The 23,012-nt window shown below is 35.5% G+C and overlaps 1 protein-coding gene across 1 annotated transcript in view; it reads right to left on the minus strand.

The window, feature by feature from the left end:
- Positions 1-2,608: 2,608 nt before the first annotated feature.
- The window catches only part of GRIK2 (glutamate ionotropic receptor kainate type subunit 2), a 506,307-nt gene continuing 485,903 nt past the window's right edge, over positions 2,609-23,012 (minus strand). The window contains exons 15-16 of the mRNA XM_026666609.2: positions 20,090-20,340; positions 2,609-6,262 (exon numbers count right to left, since the gene is read on the minus strand). Of these exons, the coding sequence (XP_026522394.1) occupies positions 6,098-6,262; positions 20,090-20,340 (416 nt within the window). The 3' untranslated portion in view covers positions 2,609-6,097. The remainder of the gene's footprint in view (positions 6,263-20,089; positions 20,341-23,012) is intronic.

Raw genomic sequence — 23,012 nt, forward strand, 5'->3', positions numbered from 1 at the left:
GGCTATAATTCTTAATAGGTTTTACATGCATATATTCCCATTATGGTTAATAATATCTTAAATGGTCTTCCTTTTCTTGTTGATGTTCCAATATAGAGGCTCTAATTCCTCCTAGATTTCCAAATCAGTATAATCAGAGCTACCCAACAATGGAGAAGATGATTATCTAGGAACATCACATCAGAGATGTAAGCTACTAGCACTTATTATTTTATCACCTGTATTAAAATATTAATGTGAGTATAATACTACATTGTATTTCATATCATATATCATAATCATTTATAAAGTAAAAGGTATTCTAATAAGATTGTGTCTCTTTGGATACATGATATTTAAAAATGCCTTAAGATACTTACAAGTAAGTTAATTTGCTCAAATGTAATTCTGCCCCACTAAAGTCATATTCCAGGTGAAATGGAGAGCATTTGTGTATAATGGTGTGATGTAAAACAGAAGTTTTAGACATCCTTTTCTTTTTCAAGTATGTACAAATACATGTAATTTTGGAAGAAGGAGTCATAATCAAGTTTTCTCAGTGATGGAATTGTATCTATGGTTGAAAGTCAGAAGATAATCCTACTATGGGCTCTCAAACTCTTCTCCAACAGTGAAACTCAGAGTCCCCTATCTAAATTTGTTTAACAAACAAACAACCTCCCTGGAATAAATTTGATATGTAGAGGCACTATGCAATGGAGGCAGAGAAAATTTCATTTCAAGGAGAATATTTGTGGCTCAGGGTTGAAATAAGGGGGCCTTGGTGCTTTCTGAATGTTGTTTTCTTGCAAATATTTTATTACTCAAACTAGGTAACATCATCAGTGCTAGTGATAACAGTATTCCAGAGGTGGTCTTACTAAGGCTTTATAAAGTGGTACTAATACTTCACATGAGATCTTGATTCTATCCCTCTGTTAATGCAACCTAGGATTCGATGGTGGGATTCCATTTTTTTTACTCCTGGTTCTGTGGGCTGGGCTTGGTGGGCATGGCAGGGGAAGGATGCTGTAAAATCTCCAGTCAGAAGTGGTATTTGCTGGTTCTCTGAACTACTCAAAAATTCTACTATCAGTTCTCCAGAACTGGTAAGAACCTGCTGAATAGAATCTCTGCTAGGATTATATTGGCTTTTTGGGGTGTGAGGTGTCACACAATTGGTTCATATTTATGACATTGTACCTTAGGACTGCAAGATTCCTCTCACTTTTATTTCTATTGAGCTAGGTTTCATCTAATCTATACCTGTACATTTGGTTTTTCTTGCCTAAGTGTAAACCTTACTTTTCTCTACATTGAATTCCATTTTGTTAGATAGGGCCCAATGCTCAAGTCTGTTCTGGATCTTGATACTATTATCTGGGTATTGGCTATTCCTGCCAATTTAGTGTCATCTGCCAGTTTAGTGTTATCTGAAAATTTGATGAGCTCCCCTTCTATTCATTCATCTAAATCATTTATGAATCTATTGAAGAGTACTAGGACTAAAATGGGTGCTAAAATGGAATACCTTACTGCTTCATGTTGCTGTAGTTCCATTAAGGACTACATGTTGAGTGCAGTTTGTTAGCCAGTCACAAATTCATCTCGTGGTGGAGCTGTCTATCCTACATTTTTCTAGCTAGACCACAAAGCAGACCACAAAGAAGTATATTGTGACCTACTTTGTCAAATGCCTTACTGAAATCCAAATATACTATCTCCACAGTATTTTGCTGGTCCACTGATTTAATCACTTTATCAAAGAATGAAATAAGATTTGTCTGGCATGATCTGTTTTTGATAAACACTTGTTGGCTTCTGGTTATAACTTTGCTTGCTTCTAAATGTTCGCAGATCTGTTGCTTGATTAACTTTTTCAGGATCTTCCTATATATTGATGTCAGACTGATTGGTCTATAGATTCCTGAATATTTTTTCCCTTTTTTAAAGATGGGAACCACATCAGTTCTTTTCCAGTCCTCAGTGCTCCAGGATCTTTGAAAGATATGATCCAAGGGTTCCAAGATCAGGTCTGCCAGTTCCTTCAGAACTCTGGTATGTAATCTATCAGGTCCTGGTAATTTAAATACATTTAGAGTAGACAGGTGTTCTCTTACCATTTTCTTGCTTATTTGTATTCCTGGTCTGACTTTTATGGTTATGTTTTTGGTAGATTGGGCTATATTTTCTTTTTGCGTGAAAGTAGATACAAAGAATAAATTCAGCAGCTGTGCTTTCTCTCTACTGCCCATTATTTCCTTGACATCTTCTTCTATTAGTGGATAGATTATTTCCTTGACTTCATTTTGAGCCTTAGCTTTCCTGACTTCATCTTTGCAAGTTCATACTCTTTGCTCCTGCCCCATTGTCCTCATATTATACAGTGGGATTCCCAAAATAATATAGCAACACAGCCAAGGAACAGTTAATCACTCTCCAAAAGGTAGAGGAGGGAACTAGAAGAATAACTATACTGGTGCCAAATCTTACAAATAGAAAAGAAGTGATAGAGGGGGGTTTGTAGTTGCCAGAAGTTTGGGTGAGAGTGACCATGTCATATTAGAATTTAATGTAATGCAAACACAAGCAATAGAACATAATCAAACCTGTATCTTACACTTTAAAACTTAGACTTTTACAATTGGTTGATCTGCAGATGCCCTATGATCTTCCTAATAGGCAAAGGGATTGCTCTCATTCTCAGCATTTTCCTTGTTTAGTTGAATAATCTGCTTTTTTGCATTGTGTTTACTTAATCCCTAAAGCAATGCTTATTAATACATGATACAATGAGGATTCCCCCCTCCCCCCACCCAGTATGTGGCAAAGCTGGATTATGATGAGTAGGACTGGTGCAAGAACACTAGTTGATTTCCATGCCAAGAGAGTCTTAGAACCTTAGTTCAGTACCTTAACTACAACAGCACTCTGGTTGTTTCTGAATGGGGGTACTAATTGCAAATTGTTTATTGGTGAATAATTCACACACAGTGCCAATTGTTTTATGTGAACTTAATAATAGCTCAGGTCCACTTGTTCTTATACTTAAACAGTCCTTGATCTGTGCTATGATGTTGATGGCAAGATCTAATTCATAATACTTCAGCTTGAAATACATTGTATTGCAATATCATAAAACAAAATCAAAACCAAATTGAGTAGGGTGTAAAAAGAGTCAAGGATGGGAATAATTTTCCTGAATTTCATTATAAAGTCTTTCTTTTTATGAAAGAAAACGTGCAGAACAAGGCACATAGGTTCCAATTCATAACAAGCTTTTGTTTCCCGAGTGTTCCAAATCAGTAGTACAACTTTTGCACAATGTAATTTACCCATACTGAACTTCACTTTAGCAAAGCAGTTGCATACATGAAATATATTGCAATTATAAACAAGCTCTATTATGCAAGATGATTTTTTTGTGGGGAAACTGGAAGAAATCAGGGATTTCCGTATGTATGTGAAAGTGTAGTTACTATTCTCCATATGATATTGACAAGTGATCTCCTATGCTCTTGTGGCACTTTGGGACACTAAGAATATCAGTCTTTTGCTGAAACAAAGAGGAACTCTAACTGCTTGAGGCATCTGTGAGTTACAGCCACAGCCCACAGCCAAATCCCAGTGCAAATGGGTCTCACCATTTGAGTCATCTCACAATGAGTCACACCTTGCTTTGTTTTCAGAGGGAATAAAGAGGAACCAGGGAATATTGGAGTATAGACCTCTCCATGTGCTCTGAGCAGCAACAACCAGGATAAATTGTTCTCATGTATTGCAAGAGTTGGTTTGTCTATAGACACATGCAACACTTTATGAAGAACTTTAAAAAAAACAGTGCAGGTTTTTTTTTTAATGAACTTTTCTGCCTTGAATATACAAATAATATGTTCATTATCTACAGATGACTCGTTGTTTGTACAAAATAATGTTTGGATTCTGTTTATTAAAAATAAAAGAAGAAAAGAAATAAGTGATTTGTTTGGCATAAAAAGCTATATTTATAAACTGTGACTATAGTCAAGTGTCCCTTCATTATACATTTTCAGGATACAAATTTACAGTAAGACTATGTTAAAATTATTAAGATGGCATCACATCTGTTTTGAGCACCAGAAAGGTATTTGAAACACTAGTTGTTTTATATATTATTCACACAGGGGCTCCTTACCCAGAGCTTCAGAAGGCAGGAAGAAGCAATCAGCAGATGGTTCTTCTGTATAGATTTTGCTGAAAATAATAAAAGTTGCACATGAACATATTCTGCAACTGTTATCCATTCCCAGAGATCTTGTACAGAAGGGATTCTCTTTAGACAATGCCCAGCATTTAACAACTAACTGAAAGGAATAGTAGCCAGTGAGATAGAGTGGGCCTAGTCTTGAAATACATTTCAGGTGCTGATGTTCTTGCAAATTCAGGAGGGTGATGAGTGCAGAATTAGATCTTAATATTGTAAGTTCTAACAGTCCTACACGCATCTTGTTCAAATCACATTGAAATTTCCAACCCACCCTTCCCAGAAAACAACTGAAAACGGACAATTTTCGTTATGTATGTGTCGTGATCATTGTTTTTTTTAATGTTTGTGCATTGGATTCAAACAGCAAACTGTGTGTATTTCAACTGTTATCACAATGTGGTCAAGAGGTCCGTGTCTTTCATAATTTACACACATCAGTTCATTACAGCATAATATCAGGCTTGTGAAAACCAAGGGTGTGGTATTATAAGCAGTATTGGTAGTGCACCTAGATATTATATTATCTAACTTGAAAATATTTCTCTTCTAAGATTCCCCCCCCCTTTTTTTTCCATGATAAAAATAGTTTTCACCAAACGTTGGTGGTGCACACGCACTACCAGCCACTCTGCACCACACCCCTGACCGTGATTGAAACGCAGGCTCTTGAGATGGTTGATTTAAAAAGTATTACAAAAAATTTCCATACAAAAAACTATTTTCATAGAAATCTTGCATTTCCACAAATAAATCTGAACATTCTTTTCCCTCTTGTTTTTGGATGAGGGAAAAAAAGGCTCAAGAATGTTGCTCATTTAAACACCACTGATTGTGTTGAGAAATGCAGTCCAGTTTTTAAGTTCTCCACTTTCCCTGCTGGTTAGGTGGCCCGTCTATATTTCAGCTACTTGTGAGAATGCCACAGGCTCCCTTGAGTTCATTTTGAACAGGAACAAGAGTTTTCCAGACCCCTTCAGGGCTACAAATTACACTATTTTGCTATATCAAATGTGTACTTTGCTTCACAGTTAAACAATGACAGAATTGCTTATAGTTAGGCATCATAAGGAACATCATCTTTAAGAAAAGAAACTGAGGGAAAACTTTTTATTTTCTCATTTAAAATATGGCCCACCTCCTTTGGGTTCTCTCCAAGCTCCAACACAGATGAATTATGTGATTTTCTATTGGCATACGTTTTTATCTTTTATTCAGTTGAATGACACAGTGAGGGAAACAAAAATTGCAAGTAACACTTCTGTTTTCATTCTTCTATTTATGGTTTCCTTTTTTCATGACTTTCCCTCTGAATAAGCTCCCATCAGCTGGCAGGCCCATATTGATTTTGATCAGCAATTACAAGGTCTTCTATGCTCAAGAGTACAGAACAGTTTTTTCCCCCTGTAAATAGAGTTTTGAGCTATTATTTTTCAGAAACTCCTCTGGTACAGTAGTTACTTTCTTGAAGCTGTTTGGTTGCTTCTCCAGTCCCTGGCAAATGATGCACTTCAGAAAGATACCTGCCATTTCTCACTGTGATTCCAGAAAATTCCCATAGAACTTTTGCTTGTTACAGAAAGGTGGACCCCATGACAAACAGTGGAATGCCAACACCCGACCCTCCCTCCCCTGAACAAATACGGTTGCTCTGTGATGCTTGTGATTCGAGTCTGGCCTTTGCAACTGCTTAGATCTCAGAGTCTCTAGTTCATAGACACAGCGGCATGAGGTAACTCATTTTATTTTGCACAGGTTGCATATTTCCACAGGAAACATTCTCGCAAATGTTGGTTTGGGGGCAGGGAAAAGGAAAAGAAAGGAAAGGGGAAAAAAAACAAGAGTTTGTGCTTGGGGTTGGGTGGTCTCCCAGCTCTATGCCATAGTTTCTTTTCCTGGCAACCTTCTGTCATTAAATGTGTGCATGTTGATAACCTCTTCTGTCTTCACAATTACTGGAGCTTGTGGTTTATGTTTTAACCGACGCTGACATTTCAAGGACATTCTCAGCTCCTCTACCATGGCACTACAAAAGGACCTCTATAGGAGATGTGTGGAGAAAAAAAATGAAAAGAAGAAAATAGAAAATCATAATATTATTATTGCTGTTATTATAGTAGCACATATATTAATTAATCATTTGATATTAATCAAGTCATTTATTTTCAATTTCTAACTGAAGCTCAGCCCAACCTAGTATGTGAAATGATTGATAAAAATTCTGCTCCTAAGTCCATGGCTAATACGGGCAACATTTCAAATTTTGAATCATTTCTCACCTGAAATTATAAATCTTCTGATTGCTCAGTCTTCCCAACCTTTAAATATATGTTGTGCTTCAGCCAAAATCTCCTAACAACATTGTTATATTTTAAATATGCATCTCATGTGGTTAAACTGCCATCAAGCTGTTTCGGCTTTCTGAAAACATTTTATTTTCTAAGTAGGTTCTAATAATGTACATTACATATAAAGAGTTGATCCCATGTATATTACTTGGTGGTTTAATGAGGCGGTGATTGGATGAGTCACAGCTGATAATTGCACACATGGAAAGTGATGCAGCTGAAATGAAAAGATCCTTTTTTGCATCCAGCTGAAACCTCCTGCATCAGTGATTACTGTTGTACAAATGGAAACTGTCAATGGATATTCCAAAAGTCATCAGCTACTGAACATACATGTTCACAGTATTCTCAGGATAAATATGCATTCAAACACCTCTTTTCATTAATTACTGCTAGCGAAGGTCTTCAGATCATGACATTCTGAATCTTCAAAATAATGCATATTTATTCTGAATAAATGTCTAGTTTAAATATTGCTTTCGTATTAAATGGTGCTAAGTTAAATTTATAAATGCTGAATAATCAGCAAAAGAGACCAAAAAGTTGAAAGCTACACCCAAGAATAGTTAAAATAATGACAAAATGGAACAAGTTTTTATATTGCATCCATCTGTTTTAAAATATTTAGTTTTGATATTTTTCCCTGGAATTCATCAATCACTCACTCATGCATGAATTACATCTAGATCAATAAAGGAGAATATTTGAAATTCAGAAGTGAAAGGGGTCCTTGATGCTCTCTGAGCTTGATTGTTTTCTTGCAGATGTTTCAAAGAACACCAAGGACCCTTCATTACATCTAAAATCAACAGGGCAACTGTAATGTTTTTTTTTTTCCTTGAAGAAGATGTTTTGCTTGTCATCCATGAAGCTTCATCACTTCTTGGATGAGAAGTGAAATATCCTCCTCCTCAAGGGAAAAAAAAAACATAGTCTAGTTGCCTTTTGAAAAAGCACCTTTGAGACAACCATGAACTGTATGACCGAGAATCTCCATAGATATCAGGGACCTTATCATCATTCCCAACAAGAAAATGACAAGGAAGCTGGAAACCAAATAGTTTCAGAGCATTACTTAAAACACTTTTTGGAATATAATCAGAAAAAAATTCATGCCTAAATTATTGCAAATCAAAAGAAATAAAACCACGACTTCTTCTGCTTAATCCTGTCAGGAATGGAAGTATACAATGGTGTAGGAATTCCAGATGTTTTTTCTGCAAAGAAGAGTTTGCAAACAAAAGAGCTTTTGCAAAAAAAAAAAAAAAGCTCCAAAAAGCTTTCTCATCCTTTCAGTGCATCCTTTGATGCTCCCACTTGAAGTACATTGTAAAGTTCAAGAATATCAAGTTTAATAAGACAAATCATCAAGTTTAATAAGACAAATCATTTTAAAAACCACAGGGAGATGCATAATTGAGGCTACAGACTATATCTACTATCAAGGTTATCATAAACCAAACTCTGGTTTTGTATGGTTAACAGTAGGTCATCTGAAAAAGAAAACCTGTTAATGTGGCTTCCTTTTTACCAGGTTCCAGGGTTTCTATCTTGTTTCAACATAACCAAGTGTATAGCACTCATAATAGATTTGTTACTTCTGGTGATTTGATCATTTTGGCTGAATTTTAGTAAACCCAAGAGGAGAAAAAGCCAACATTTGAAAATATAGCTTCATACATTCTTTATTGTTGGAACAGTAGTCTTTGTACTTATACCTACACATGCACAGATATGGGCTTACAACTAAAAGTACCATTTCAAATCAAATCCAAGGAGTTCTACAATCACAAGATATGCATTTTCCCCCTGCAGGTATTTCTAATATTTTATTATATAGTCCTCTACACTTTGCACTGGTTTCCCCAAACCAAAATTCATTAGTGCCTGATTAATTTAAGATACAGAACAGCTTCCTCTGACCATCAAATCCCAAATCACAATGAGCCAATTGTAACCCAACACAAACAACTATGGGGTTGTTGTGCTCTCTCTCGCTCTCCCCATACATGCATGTGAGGGGAGAGGGTGGGTGAGGGAGGGAGGGGGAGAGAGGGAGAGACCATTTTACATTGGGACCACTACTTCTGATCACTATTGTATTCAAGGAAGTAGCAATATTTAGCACAGGTATCTGAAGACAAGTTTAGTATATATTATGAGTTGGAGAGTTATGTATAGATTGTATAAACTTTTTTTCCCAGCTGCAAAGTTTTGCTCAAACTTTTCCAGATGTCAGATTAGAGTCTTTTTTATTTATCTTCAGACTTTCTTTTGTATACTGTGAATATATATCTTGATAAGCTATCCCTGAAGAATGGTGTGATCTATCAAGGAACCCCCATGCATAAAATGAAGAATTTGCCACTCTTCAGAGCAAAAGGACTTACAGAATTACAATGTTTTGTGATCAGTTTTCCCACTTGTTTTTTTAGTCCAAAGTAGCCAGGAGTGACTCAAGTTAAGAATGTGCTATAGATATAGAAGCTCTTCGCTTTTTCCCTTTCCCATTTTCCTCTCGTATGGATAGATTATATGACAGAGAGACTGACAAACAATATGAATGGATAGACAGATAGACAGTCATTCTTCAAGAGGACAATAACAGCTTGGGAAGATATATTAGACTGGGAACACAACTGAAACTATTCTCTCAGTATTGTTTTTCAGATTAATTCCTGATGCTCTGTCCCTATTTGGATCTACATACATGGTGTCATAGGAGATCAGGTTTTAGGAAATTATTTAATTCAATCCAAAGAAAGAACAAATGAAAAATCTCTATCTAAAGAGAGCTCTATCCAGAGGTTCTGAATGATATTCATGAATATATTTTGTACCTCCTTTTTGCTTCGTTAAATTCTACCCACCCAACCACCCAACCTCCCAAAAGAAGGATTAAAAAAAAATTCAAAAGCTGAAGTGTCTTTGGAAGCTACTGCTGGCACAGAATGCAGCCATATTGACATTTCTTGGGCCCCTAGGGTAAGCCATGTTATAGCACCATTGTACAAGCTGCACTGGTTGCCACTTTGCTTCTAATACTTTCAATTCAATATTTCATATTGGTAATTATCTTTAAAACCCTTTATGGCATGGATTCAGGTTACCCGAGGAACTATCTCACCCCAATGGCATTGGTCCATCTCTTCCCCTGTGCAACAGAGGGGGCATGTTATGAATCCTGTCGATCAAGGAATTTTGGCTGGCAGGAGGAGTACATTTTCTGCTGTGGTTCCTACCCTCTAGAACATCTTGTTTGATCTGAAAGTGGTTAAAGGACTGAGATAGGACTTCACCCCATGTGTATCTTTCTCCCTTCCTTGCCATCTCTGTTAGTTTTAAGTCAATTTTAATGTTAATATTTAATTGTTTCACTTACTCTAGCTTAATGAAAAGAAAGACTGGAGTGACATGATAAGTGGTGCTCCAATACCTAAGGGGCTGCCACAAGGAAGGGGGTGGGTCATCCTATTCTCCAAAGGCAGGCACATGAAGGCAGGACAAGAAGCAATACATGGGAACCAATCAAGGAGAGAAGCAACCAAGAATTAAGGAGAAATGGCGTGATAGTGAGAACAATTAATCAAAAGTGGAATGAATAGCATCCAGAAGTTGTGGATGCTCTAATACTGGAAGTTTTTAAGAAGAGAATGGACAACCATTTGTCTGAAATGGTATAGGATTTCCTGCCTGAGCAGAGGATTGGACTAGAAGATCTGCAACTCTGGTTCCTTCCAGCTCTGTTGATTCTATTTGTTTGTAAGTTGCCTAGAGTCGTCTCTAAGTGGATGGGCAGCATATAAATTTAATAAATAAATCAATAAATATTTTCTCTTTATTAAATGTTTTCTTGCTCAAACTAGGGAAAGATATCTATGTGTTGAATAAATTACCTGCAGTATTCATTTTACAATATGAAAGTGCAGTAAAAAGTCAAAATTTAGTATGAATCTACAAGCTTTACTCAGAAATTTATTACTTCCAGCTTTGCACAACAGATGGTATTTGAAATCTTGTTAAAAAAAACTTTGTCATTTGTACCCGATATGAGAGTCAGTGTTCAACCATCTATTAGGGCATCTGCATCAAAGTGCTTTTCATGTTTGTTTGCTTTGAGAGTTGCCAGATTTCCCTTAGCCTTTTTTTCCTAATAAAATTCTGATCACCATTTCTCCAAGAATACCAAATAATGAGGATGTTGGGAGTTGACAGTCCAGATTATTAAAGCCAAGAAATGCAAGCTCCCCAAAGTAGGTGGATATATCTATATCTATATTTATATCATCTATACCTATACCTATACCTATACCTATACCTATACCTATACCTATACCTATACCTATACCTATACCTATCTATCTATCTATCTATCTATCTATCTATCTATCTATCTATCATCTATCTATCTATCTATCTATCTATCTATCTATATTTTAGATGGGTATCAGATGATATATGTTGTCTTCATGACCACTGATTTTTTTTAGATGATTTGATGCTTGTGATCATTGTTTATGGCAATGTTTAAGGATTGGTTTATTTCAAAATTATTAAAATAGTAAATCTGAGAAGCAAAACAAGAAAACCTAGATAACTTCACCTAATTCACATAATTTTAAAAACAGATAGAGGCATCCTTTTCTATTTTAATACTATTATAATTAACTATTCAGTTCGGGGATCAATGGCAAAAATCACTTGTGAAAAGACATTGAAAACTTTGCCTTCACTTGTTTATCAAATAACCCAAGAGATTAATTAAACTCAAGATCCAGACTTTGCCGAGAATAAAATAAAAAAAAGAGTCTTCTTCAAGTAACACAAGATTTTAAGGCTGTGGATGACTGGCAGTATTTGAAACTGCAGAGATTCTTTCTAAGAAGACTGAAATGGATTTTTTTTCCCAAAGTAGTTTCTATTGGCTTTCCTATTTATAAACTTGAATTATTCTACCAGTCTGTTACTGATTTATGCAGCAATAGAAGGATCCTCCTGTTAGAATTAGCCACAATGTTCTCCTGAAGAAAATAGAATATTAAATACTTTTAATTGGAAGATAGTAAAATAAGATCTAGATATCTCTTAATGTGAGCTTTCAGGTTTGCTGATTTCTAATTTTCACCTTTCTTTCACCAAGAATATATTATGTTGAGGACCATCATGGCAAGAATGCTCTGGGGATAGGTGAAGTCTCATCTAATGCCAACATTAGGTTGCTACTAACTAATGAATAAAGGCTTGCCAGTGATGAGTAATTACTAACGATCAACTGAAGTGATGACCTTTGAGTTTTGCTGACTCACCTGTGGATCTAGGTTGGGGTTGATGGGATTGCACTTGTGTGGTTCCATTCTTCCCTCTCAGAGAGATCTCAGAGGATGATATTGGGCAATTGCTGAGCTGCCTCGTGGGCTCTCTTTCATGCGGAATTCCACAAGGTTTCATTCTGTCATCCTTCCTTTCAATATGTATATGAGGCCACTGGGGGAAGATAATGAAACAGTTTGGGCTGTGGTGTATCAAGAAGTAGAAGATACACAGCCCACTTTTTTCTTTCCCTACTTGTCAAAGCAAACTAGTGAAGACACTAATACTTCTTAGGGCCATACATGAAGGTCAATAGTTGTACAGAGACTGGACAAATAAAAGATGGTGTGATTGTTATGAACCTCATCCTATTTTGCTGGAGGTTCTGCAGTAAAGTTTTGTTTAAGGAAGTGGGCAGAAGGAGTGCAGTAAGACAGTAATTCTAGGAGTTCTTCAGATTTTTTAGGATTTTGGAATATAAGACACTGTACTTTCTTGCAAGCGGTTGTTCCCATTCCATAAGGACTATTATAGGATCATTCTTAAAACACAGCAAGATACTTGCACTGGAAGCTGGTAACTTTCTGCTAACTTTGGTAATGCTGGAATCATGATAAAATAGATGACTTGCTATTTAAAAGCATACATATATGGAAAAGATTTCAAGTCACTCGATGGTCCAAATTCTGTGGAACTGAACCACTCTCAATTGAACCAGAAACTTAAGAGTTATTTTTGTACATTTTAAACTACTGGATACTTTGATCTGAACTGCTAATTGTTTGCTATCATGCACCTGACTCCATTGCAATGCCAACTCTATTGCAATGACAATTATTAGAGAGTAAATTGAAAGAAACATATGAAACTCTGGAATATATTGGAGACTATAGCTGAAGATAGTTACTTGTAATATTTTGAAATTAGTAAAAAAAAAAAGGTTCTTGGAAAAGATAACTTATGCACAAGACTTAACAATGCACTAACATCTTCTTTTATGTTCAATTAACTCAACATGATTTTGAATTTATGAATTTATTTGTACAATGGATGTGAAAGGACAGAAAGATTATATTATATAAAGAACAGAGAGATTAACTACAGTCATGAACTCCTACACTGTTTGTAAAAAATTACTAGTTTACTTCATGTATTAGGAAAAAAACATTGTGATTGTAAATTGCTAAACTGAAATACCCAGCTTGGACAAAAACTATGAATCAATTCTTGATGGTCTTTTTCCATGTCAATTAAGGGAATGTTTTCTGAAATATGTCTTATTGTTTCTTTAAATGCAGAATTTCTATATTCTGGCTTTTAGAACAATGTTAGAAGCAGGAGTGTTTTATGTAGCACATAGAAAGAGGAAGACAAAGATTACTGGGCCTGCCTATAACATATAATATGACTTTCATTCTTCTGTGTCTTCCCTGCAGATCCTTCTCTGATCCTTGATAACAAACAACACTGTATCAAGGAACAAAGGGCATAAAACAGTTATAAGTACTAGTCAGTATCCTAGCCTGGAGCTGCCTTATACATTAATTTTATCTGTGATGCTATGATAAACAGATTGACTTTCACAGTGCAGTAAGCTGGTTTTTCCAACAGGGAAAAAGATTTAAATCAGCTGGTGTAGTATTTTTTTTTAAAAAAATAGTTCTTAGAAAGAGTGATGCAGGAGTCCTCCATTGGATTGGGTTGCTTTATCAATTATTTAAATATTTAAAAATGTTGCACTGGCCCCAAATACTACTATTAGAACTCTGGTCTATTGGCATCTTAAGAAATATTGTACTCATATAACCAATATTTTTTTTTAAAAAAAATTAAGAGTTAATTCAGGAAAAAAAAGTACAAAGAGTTATTTAGACTTGCTATTTTCATATAGAAGATGTAGGCATATATAACTACCTGTAAAAAGTTATGGCTTTGTACATAAGGAATGTACTTTTAAAAAAATAAATTCACAAATGCTCCCAAAGAATAAACTCATTGGGTTTTGTGCACAAACTGTTTCTCTACTAGAAGAAAATAAATGAGATGCAAGTGCAGTTTCTGAGCTGACTGGCCTCTCCAATATGTATCCTCAAATTGAATACATACTAAAATAGTACAGTCTGTTTTTTACCCAAGACTAGTTCCGGCTGTATGTTAATGGGACTAAAGTTTAAGCCTAAAATAAATTCACCACATAGCTACATGGTTCACTATCAAACATTGTAAACCTGATAGTTGTGGCCTGTCGGCTGTCAACCCCTCCAACAGCCAAATCAGAGAAAAAGGAGGTGTGGAAGTTAGAGCAATCTGGGAGCTCCAAGGTGGAAAAGGGAATGGAGCCGGCAGAGAGAGAGAGGCAGAGGCAGAGTCTGGGCCATCTGTCAGCCCTCAGAGTCAACAGCTCCCAGGTCTGGAGGTGGTTGATGAAGAAGAAGAGGAACAGCTGGGTTCAGTGCCTGATGCTCAGCTGCGCAGAAGTCAGAAAAGTGGACAGCAGTGGAAACCCATGGGCCAATCCTAGGGAAGGAAGAGCTACCACTATAATGAGGCCCCACCCTAGCTCTGGGGATAAAAGGCAGGGGGCACAGATTAATAGGTGTGGCAGACAACTATTCATCTTCCAGACGGACAGACTTGTTAGCCTGCAAGATAAACTTTTTGCCAGGGCTACAGGCATTCCTAATAAAGGAAACTTTTGAGTTCATGTTAGAGGGTTTGTCATGTTTGGGAACCTGGGTCAGAACACTGATAATAATAACAGATCCCGAAGGGCAGAAAGTAGCAACTCATAATGGAGTGTGCTCTATTAGACCTATCAGACTTTGGGCTGCAAAAATGTGGCAACCCACAAAGAGAAATGGGAAAAGGCTTGGTGCTTCTTCCCTATTACACCTGTCAAGTCCATCAGGTCCCATAAGTTAGGAGTTGTCATTCAGTAGGAGCATGAAAAACGGCCTTCCTAATAATGGCCCCTTTTTTATGAAACACCATTCCCCCTGACTTAGGGTTGGTTCCCAACTTGCTTCTTTTCTGAAAGGTCCTAAAGAGGTGGTTTTGTCGGAGGACCTGGGGACCACAAGTGGAAACAAAACCAATCAAGTGACTGTGTTGTTGCTGCCTTGTGGGGTAGGGTGAGGTTTTATTATATGATAGATTTTTTTTTTTAAAAAAATTGTGAGTTACCTGAAATTACCTATGCATGGGTTGGGTGGCTATATAATTTGTTTAATAAATAAATGATAAAATAACTTTATAATAATAGTAATCTTGATTTCATGGCCCAGATTGGTAACCATAGCTATGCCTCCACACATCTTCTCTGGATCAGACTCAGGATCTGATCGTTTGCAATGATAAGGCATAGACAAATAAATCATGACTACATCATCAACTGATATAATGATCATTCAAAGATAGAAAAAGGTCTTGGGATGAATCTGAATTCACACACACACACACACACACACAAATGCCCAACTTGTAAAATTGTCACTAAAGTAGAAGATGTATTTTCTTTCAGACTTTTCAAATGCAAATGCATTACTGTGAAAAAAAAGTTTTAAAAAGTTTTATTTTTTCAAGGCTGGTAAAGTATACAAGGTTGAAGTGCTCTGCTTTTGTATTTCACATTAATATTATATTATAGTTTCAGCCTGGTTTTCCTTTGTGGAATTTAAGAGTACTTTATAACAATTTATATTGCACTAATATTTTCCTAACATTATTTCTGTGAGTTAATTTGACTGTCAAGGAGCTATTTGCCATTGTGGCTACTGCTTTAACAAAGTATATAGCACTATCTGTGATATAAGTAAAGCATTTGTTTCATATACATGAGTAGAATAGCTTACACCATAGCAAATCAACTACATTGGCTGTAAACAGATGGGTAATTGTTTAATGCAACTTTAGTTTCTGAATATGCTCAGTAAATGTCTGCTAAATGCCAGGATAAAGTTATAGGCACGGACTGAGTCATTTGCTAATAGAAGCAATTAAAAATGAAAATTGTTCTGCACTTTTCTCAGAAAACAAGTGTGCAGTTAATATACATGCTTCCCAAATAGATAACATAACATTATAAACAATAAAGCAACAATGGAATGGTATATTTAAAAATGAAAATAAGGATACAAATATTTTAAAATATTGACTTGAATTTGAAGTAGTTTTCAAGTGTGCTCCTTGGCTCCAATGCAAGCCAACAGAATCCAATGTAGTATTCCAACTAAAGGTTAAAAAATAAAAAAGACCAACTTAGACATTTTCCTTTGATGTTTGATAAGTTCCATGGCTGTATTTTTTTACTCATTTCTTATACTAAAACTTCAAAGCAGCATTGCCTTAGCTGATATCTATTTTTTATGTTAATAAGGAATAGTCTGTTCTTTAAACCTTAATAAATATAATATTTGAAGGTTATATAAGGAAGTATGCATCAGGATTAAGCTACCTGTAACTTAATAAAAATTATGCTAGTTATAACTTAGACAATGTAATTGCCTAAGTTATAGAATGTAATTGTCTAAGAGAACATAAGTTAAGATAAAGCTAATAAATTTACAGGAGAGTCAGTTTGCTGTAGTGGTTAAGCCAGGAGTTCATGACTTCTAGTCCCATCTTGGGCACTAAACCACTTAGGTGACTTTGGGCCAGTAACTCTCTCATTCCTAGGGAAGACACAAGGGCAAACCACTTCTGAAAAGCCTTGCCAAGAAAATTTCAGAGATTAGTTCAGACAGTTTCCAGAAATCAAAAAGCATTTGAACACATAAAAAATCCAAAACAAAAGTAAAAGCCATTAAGCATCTTCATATTTTTGTATGCATGTATATATAGATGTACTGTATATATAGATGCATACACACAGACACACAGACACACAGAGAGACACACACATTCACTTGTATTCTGTGGGAGAATGTATTCTCTCTCTGTGGGAGAAGAGAAAAGCAATGCACTCTGCTATTCCTCAAGACCTCTGCTGATGATCTAAGAAAAGGTGAGAGACAGCAGCATAAATCCATTTGACATCGGGAATTGTGATTTAGCATCAAAAAGTGAATTACATCCATAACCTTCTGCAGTGACAAAGTCATCAAATGAGAAATATTTCTGACCATATCAGGCTCAAACCCAAACCAATTGATATATGTTATCAAGGAGAAACTTTACAAGCACCTACTTCCTAGCAATGGTTGCATTCACTTGATCAGCTGCTAATGGCTTAATGATCAGCAGCTAACAGCTTAATCTAGCCAGTTCAATTATTTAAAGAAAAAGAGCTGATATGATCAATCTGATTATTAACTTCTGGAATTCTTTTCATGTGAATGTAAGGAAATCATTAACATAAAAACTGAGAATTTATTCAAATAGGTCTGTTTTTGTCATAGAATTCAAAGCGGCAAGAAGTTGATTAGATAGTCTGATTTGTACATTTAATGAAACTGTGGGCCAAACAATCCTTGATAGCCCTTAAAGTGCCACAAGATTTTTGACTGATTATGTTGCTACAGACTGGCATGGCCTTGCAACCTCATCAATAAAATAAGCAATGGCTATTCATTTTTAAAATAGTCATCACTGAGCCTCAGAATCAATACATTGTCATGTTTACAATGTACATTGTACTCAGCTCAATACATTGTCATGTTTAGGTTATATGCAAAGAAATAGCCTTTAAATTAAACAAAGACAAATGTCAAATGATCAAACAAGAAAATGAAAATGTGCAACACGTCTCTAGAATGAAGACGTTATACAGTAAGGCTGTGCAGTGCTTCAAATCTGATTCATGGTACATGGTGATGCAAACTTTACATTTGACTGTAAATCATTCAAACAACTGCCCAGAGCAACTCCCAATTCCATTAAAATGCGCGCGTGCACACACACACACACACACACACACACACACACACACACAGAGCAGCTTACAAGAGTTATAAAAAAGTAATGCATTTTCATTCACATGTACACTGTGGCACATTTCCTGAACTGATCCAAAGTGCTGTGTTGTTTTAATAATATGCATCATGTGAGTTTTTATAAATCAGAAGGACATAATCAATGTTAGACATTCAGCTCAAATGCATTGGGGCAGAAATTTCTACTTGCACTAGCTTGTAGTGCTTCCATCTTCTCCATTCCAGTATGTCCAATATGACGAACTCAAGTAAGTTTCCACCTGCACTAAACTGAACATGTTTAGAATGCCAACCTCCCAATAATTATGGATATTTCTAGCTTATCTGAGATGGAATGTAAATCTTATATCATCATCATCATTATCTGGGTTTCTAACTCAAAGAGGCTTCTATATATGGTCAACTAAAGCTGTGTAGAACTTTCCTTTAAATATGTATGTGGAATATGTGATCATCAGCAGTGAAAAAGAAGAACAGCATTCAGTAAGTGCTTGAACTGGGTTTGGCACATAAGTCTCTGTTCTCTGTTCCTTTTTGTTCAAATGATTATATCCAAGGCTCAGTTTTCAGGTAGAATCTACCATATGCACAGCCATAATCTCCCATTATTATATCTCTATGTAGAAGACACATACATCTAGATAACTGTGTACCATAAATGAAAGAAAAGTTCAGTGCTATATTACAGAAGTGTTTGAACAATTCAAGATTGCTTAATATATGAACTGTTGTAATGTTAAATCATTGTAAAAATCATATTTCATATATATGCATATGCTTAGGAAGATAAATCATGCTGTTCACATCATATTCTCATATATCAACTAAAGCTGCATCTAAGCAATTTAAATGCAACTTCAACTATATTACAAAACTCACAATAAAATGTTTGAACTTTATGTATAAATAAATAGTTTTTATAAAAAAAATTACAGACCAAGAATACAAAACAATCACTCATTTCTGACATATTGTTTTTAAAAAGTATAAAGCCATTATGATGTATACATTCATGATTGAAGTCCATTTTCTAAAAGAAAAGTTCATTTTAATTACTAAAAACTTCAAAACTATCTTGACAGAATAAATCCATCCCCCATAATTAGCGAAAAACTAAATTTTCACTTATATCATAAATTTAGTAAAACACCTACATATTCAAAGAACTGATAAGGAACTTGTGACCTCATCCATTTTTTTAAAAAAAAAAGTTAATATACATATTTCTTCTAACAGAACTTTGAAAAAATAATATATGTGTTACTAATGAAAAAAGCTAGATAATGATCTATACACACTTACACCAGTGAACTGGGTATAATTGCATACTAAATAAATGTGGTACAAGTAGGATTAATCTACAAGTGCAAATTCAGAAGTCCCCCATAATGTTAAAATTATGAGAACTATTAAGCATAGCATCTGCAAAAGAAATATATACTTTGTGTGTGTTTGTATGTAGATTTTCTTGGATTTACTATACATTTTAACAATAGTAATGCCAAAATAGGCATTTAAGGAGGTCACAAGCTCCTCAGCTGTGCAAAACATATTTTCTCCCTGTTTTTAAATGTATATTCATAGCAATCCATAAAATAAAAGACATGTTTGCTCATTTTACGTATTACATATATACAGATAAGTACTGAAACAAAACTTCTATGGATGCTTTTGTCTCTTTGAAAAAGTAATCAGCCATCCAGTTGTTGATCCAGTATCAAATAAGTTCAAAAATTTACATTTTAAAACTGGAATCTGTCCAAGTTACAGATGATAAAATCATAATCAATAGTAAATCCTTAATATATTGACTTAATGCTTTTCCAGATGCTATCATCATATGTTGAAGAGTAAACACCTTCCAATAAGGGCATAGAGAAAGATGCTTTTTAGACTTCTGACTTTGGACTGATAGAAAGTTGTTTCAGTTAATACCCAGCTCTATCTGTAGAAGGTTAATTTTGTTTCCAATTAACAGATTTCACTTTCTTCTTCATCCATAAAATTAACTGCAGTGAACTTCCAGGAGTAAAAGGGTGTCTTTTTTCAAGCTTGAATAAGAGGAGAAATAGTCACGTGTCCTGAAAGCTGGCTACAATTAAAAATATTGACGACACATTAAAAGTTGTAAAGATGAAAACTTCAGCGCTCATTCCCTAAGAACTTTAATGATGTGAGCAAAACTATGAAAGACATCAGAATGGCTTTTCGGTTGGTTGCCCAAGAGATTTTGACTAGACCATAATTGCAGAATTAAATGTGAAAAGGGCAATATTTACCTTCTCCAACTGAGCATTTTTTTTGGATTTGTACAAAAACTCCCCCACTGCAACAAAGACGGAAAGTACCAATCCTGCTGCCAAAACAATGAAGATGCCACCAATGTTTTGTACTCCAAGGGCACTGGCATCTTTGTTTTCCTCTTCTGGACAACCGTTTCCTCTCCACCATTTCTCCTTCATCATGTGTAGCTTGCCTTCCTCTTGCAAGTGAAGAATGGCTATAGTTATCTTGTCCCTGTAGGGAGACCCTGCAGGATAGAAGAAGGAGAACATATATTACCAAAGAAGGTTTTTAAAAGCATGGTAGAAATGGCAGAACATTACTAAAGTGTGTCTTTTGGCACGGGAAGTCTCATTTGATAGGAAACTTTGACTGTTTTGGAAAAAAGGAGGATTTTATGCTAAAGCCCACTGGGGGTTCATTTTTCATGCTCCTGCTTTTCGAGAGAGAATGCAGGATATGTGATTTTTTAAAAAAATATAAATAATGTCCTTAAGATGGGGTTTACCCTTTTCTATGTTTGAGTCTATCACAGGATATACTGAAATGTACTTTGCCTCCAGTGGCTCCTTCATCCAGCAGGAAATATTTAGAAAGATGAGATAGTGCTTCTTTCTCTTTCCATATGTAGGAAATGGTTATATACCATAATTTAATGTTCTTCCTCAGGAGAAACAGAAAACTGTCTCTCCCTGAAATTGGAGGAAACAGGCTACTTTGGAGAATGCAAATCAGGTCTGTCTTTGACCTCATTGCCACTGCTTCCTGGCCACCAGCATCAACAGTCAGAGTAGACTTTTCCTTTTTAGAATCATATTAAAGAAATGTTCTTGCTCTATTTGATTAACAGTGGAAGAAGATACTATTGATCCAGAGTGGCTGACGGGAGAATTCTGGGAATTGAAGTCCACACTGTTTAGGGTTGCAAAGGTTGAATAACACTGGTCTAAACGTTTACCATGCAGGGATGAGTAAAGCAAATCATTTCTGCTTATAGCTTTTAGCCACTACTAGGCATACGGACTTTTGTTTGAGTAAATATGCCTAGCATTACAAAAGAAATTATTTTGCAGTGGTATTGGACATGTTTGTTGCTGCATAGCATAACACTGCATGTTATGTCAACGGAATGCAATCTAGATTCCACTCCCTCCACACACACAGTACCAAAATAGTGGTAATACCATATAGGATGTGTGAACCAAGGATTGCCCACTCTTGATTTACTGCCAGAAAGGAATATAATTTTGATGGTATCCAGATGCTACACAGCTATGTTTCCTGAACTGCAGGGCAACTAAGAAGGAACTTATTATTAATGGAGATCTCCTTTCCTAAAAGATGATTTTGATCCTACTCTAATGTTGTTTTTCTTTCAGTATCTGCCATGTTTCAGGTAAAGCATTAAAACATCTAGTGGAACCTGATAGACTTCACCCTTTTCAGCACCTTTCTAAATCATCCAGGGGAAGGAGTGGAAGGAATAGTGATCAAATTTGCAAGATTAATGTCAACATCACAATTCTAAGTAGAAGCTTTTACACTGGGTCAAAAATGGGACTCAATAGTGATAAGTTTTAGGTCCTGCATTTTTAGGTCCTGCAAGAAAAATCATGTCCATGGATACAGGACTGAAAAGATCTTCTTGACAGCACTGCACATGATTTAGGGATTCTAATAAACCACTAGCTGAATATAAGTAGGCAGCAGCTTAGGAGACCAATGAAATATTGGGCTGCATTAGCAAAAGCCATCCAAGTCAGAATGCAACAACATTCTAAATACATTTTAAAAGGGACATGGAAAAAGGTGCTATTGGATCACAAAGAAGAAACCATAATGATAAAGGGTCTGGAAGCCAAATCCTATGAAGAATGTTTAAGGCACTAAGCATATTTAACTTCCAAAAGAATAATATTCTTTTTATTCATTTATTATTTATTAAATTTATATGCCACCCATCTCACCAAGAGGGGACTCTAGGCAGCTTATGACCAAGTAAATGCAATAAGATAAAACATTAAACTATTAAAATAATGAATGTTAACATTAAATTGATTTGCAATTAACAAAGAGGGCAAGGAATGAAGCAAGGTGCATATGGTTATATAAGTATAGATGATATCTATATCTTTATACCAGTAGATGATAAAGTTCTACAAGTAAAAGGCTATCATACACAAGAGACAAAGAACATATTCTCTGTTGAAACTCAAGAGTAGTTTAAAGGCCAATCAGTTAAAATTAATAGAAAAGAGATTCAACTTGAATATTAGGAGGAACTTTCTGACAGAAGGAGATGTTAATTATTGGAGCAGTTTATCTAGAGCAATAATGTACTCTGCCACACTGAAGGTCTTCACACTGGAGCTAGTTTTGTTGAAAATGATTTAGTGGATTCTTGCACTGGGTAGGATATAGGATGGAATGACCTATAGGTCCCTTAGAATTCAGATTCTACCAAGAAATTTATAATTACATAAGCCTGCCAGTAGATAACAGTTCACATTTGTCAAGATCAGACTTGCAATTCAGATTGTTCTACTTAATCCTGAAATGTTAAATGAGACAGAACTGCTCTTTCCCAAATAAAATTAAAAAGGCTGCGCAAAATATTCTGCCCATGATTTTGGCACTCTAGGGTCCACAAATGAGTCCTTGCCATATTTCAAAGGATAGTTTGCCTCACTCCTTAACTTTGTTTCTAAACAGATTCACTACCATTAACAATGACCAGAGGCATAATGTTTTGAAACATGTTGGTGTATTATAGTTCTTTTTACAAAAGCCTGTAGGCTACATTAAAAATAATATGAAGTTGGAAAGATGAGCATATTTCTAATTAATGTTTTGTATATGTTTGTATGTATGTATGATATACATATGTGCGTATGTGTATTTATGTATTAAATTTGTTTG

The sequence above is a fragment of the Notechis scutatus genome, chromosome 1 (assembly GCF_049901735.1).
Source record: "Notechis scutatus isolate UNSWTSFEM ecotype Mainland chromosome 1, rNotScu1.2, whole genome shotgun sequence".
In the NCBI taxonomy this organism is placed as follows: Eukaryota; Metazoa; Chordata; class Lepidosauria; order Squamata; family Elapidae; genus Notechis; species Notechis scutatus.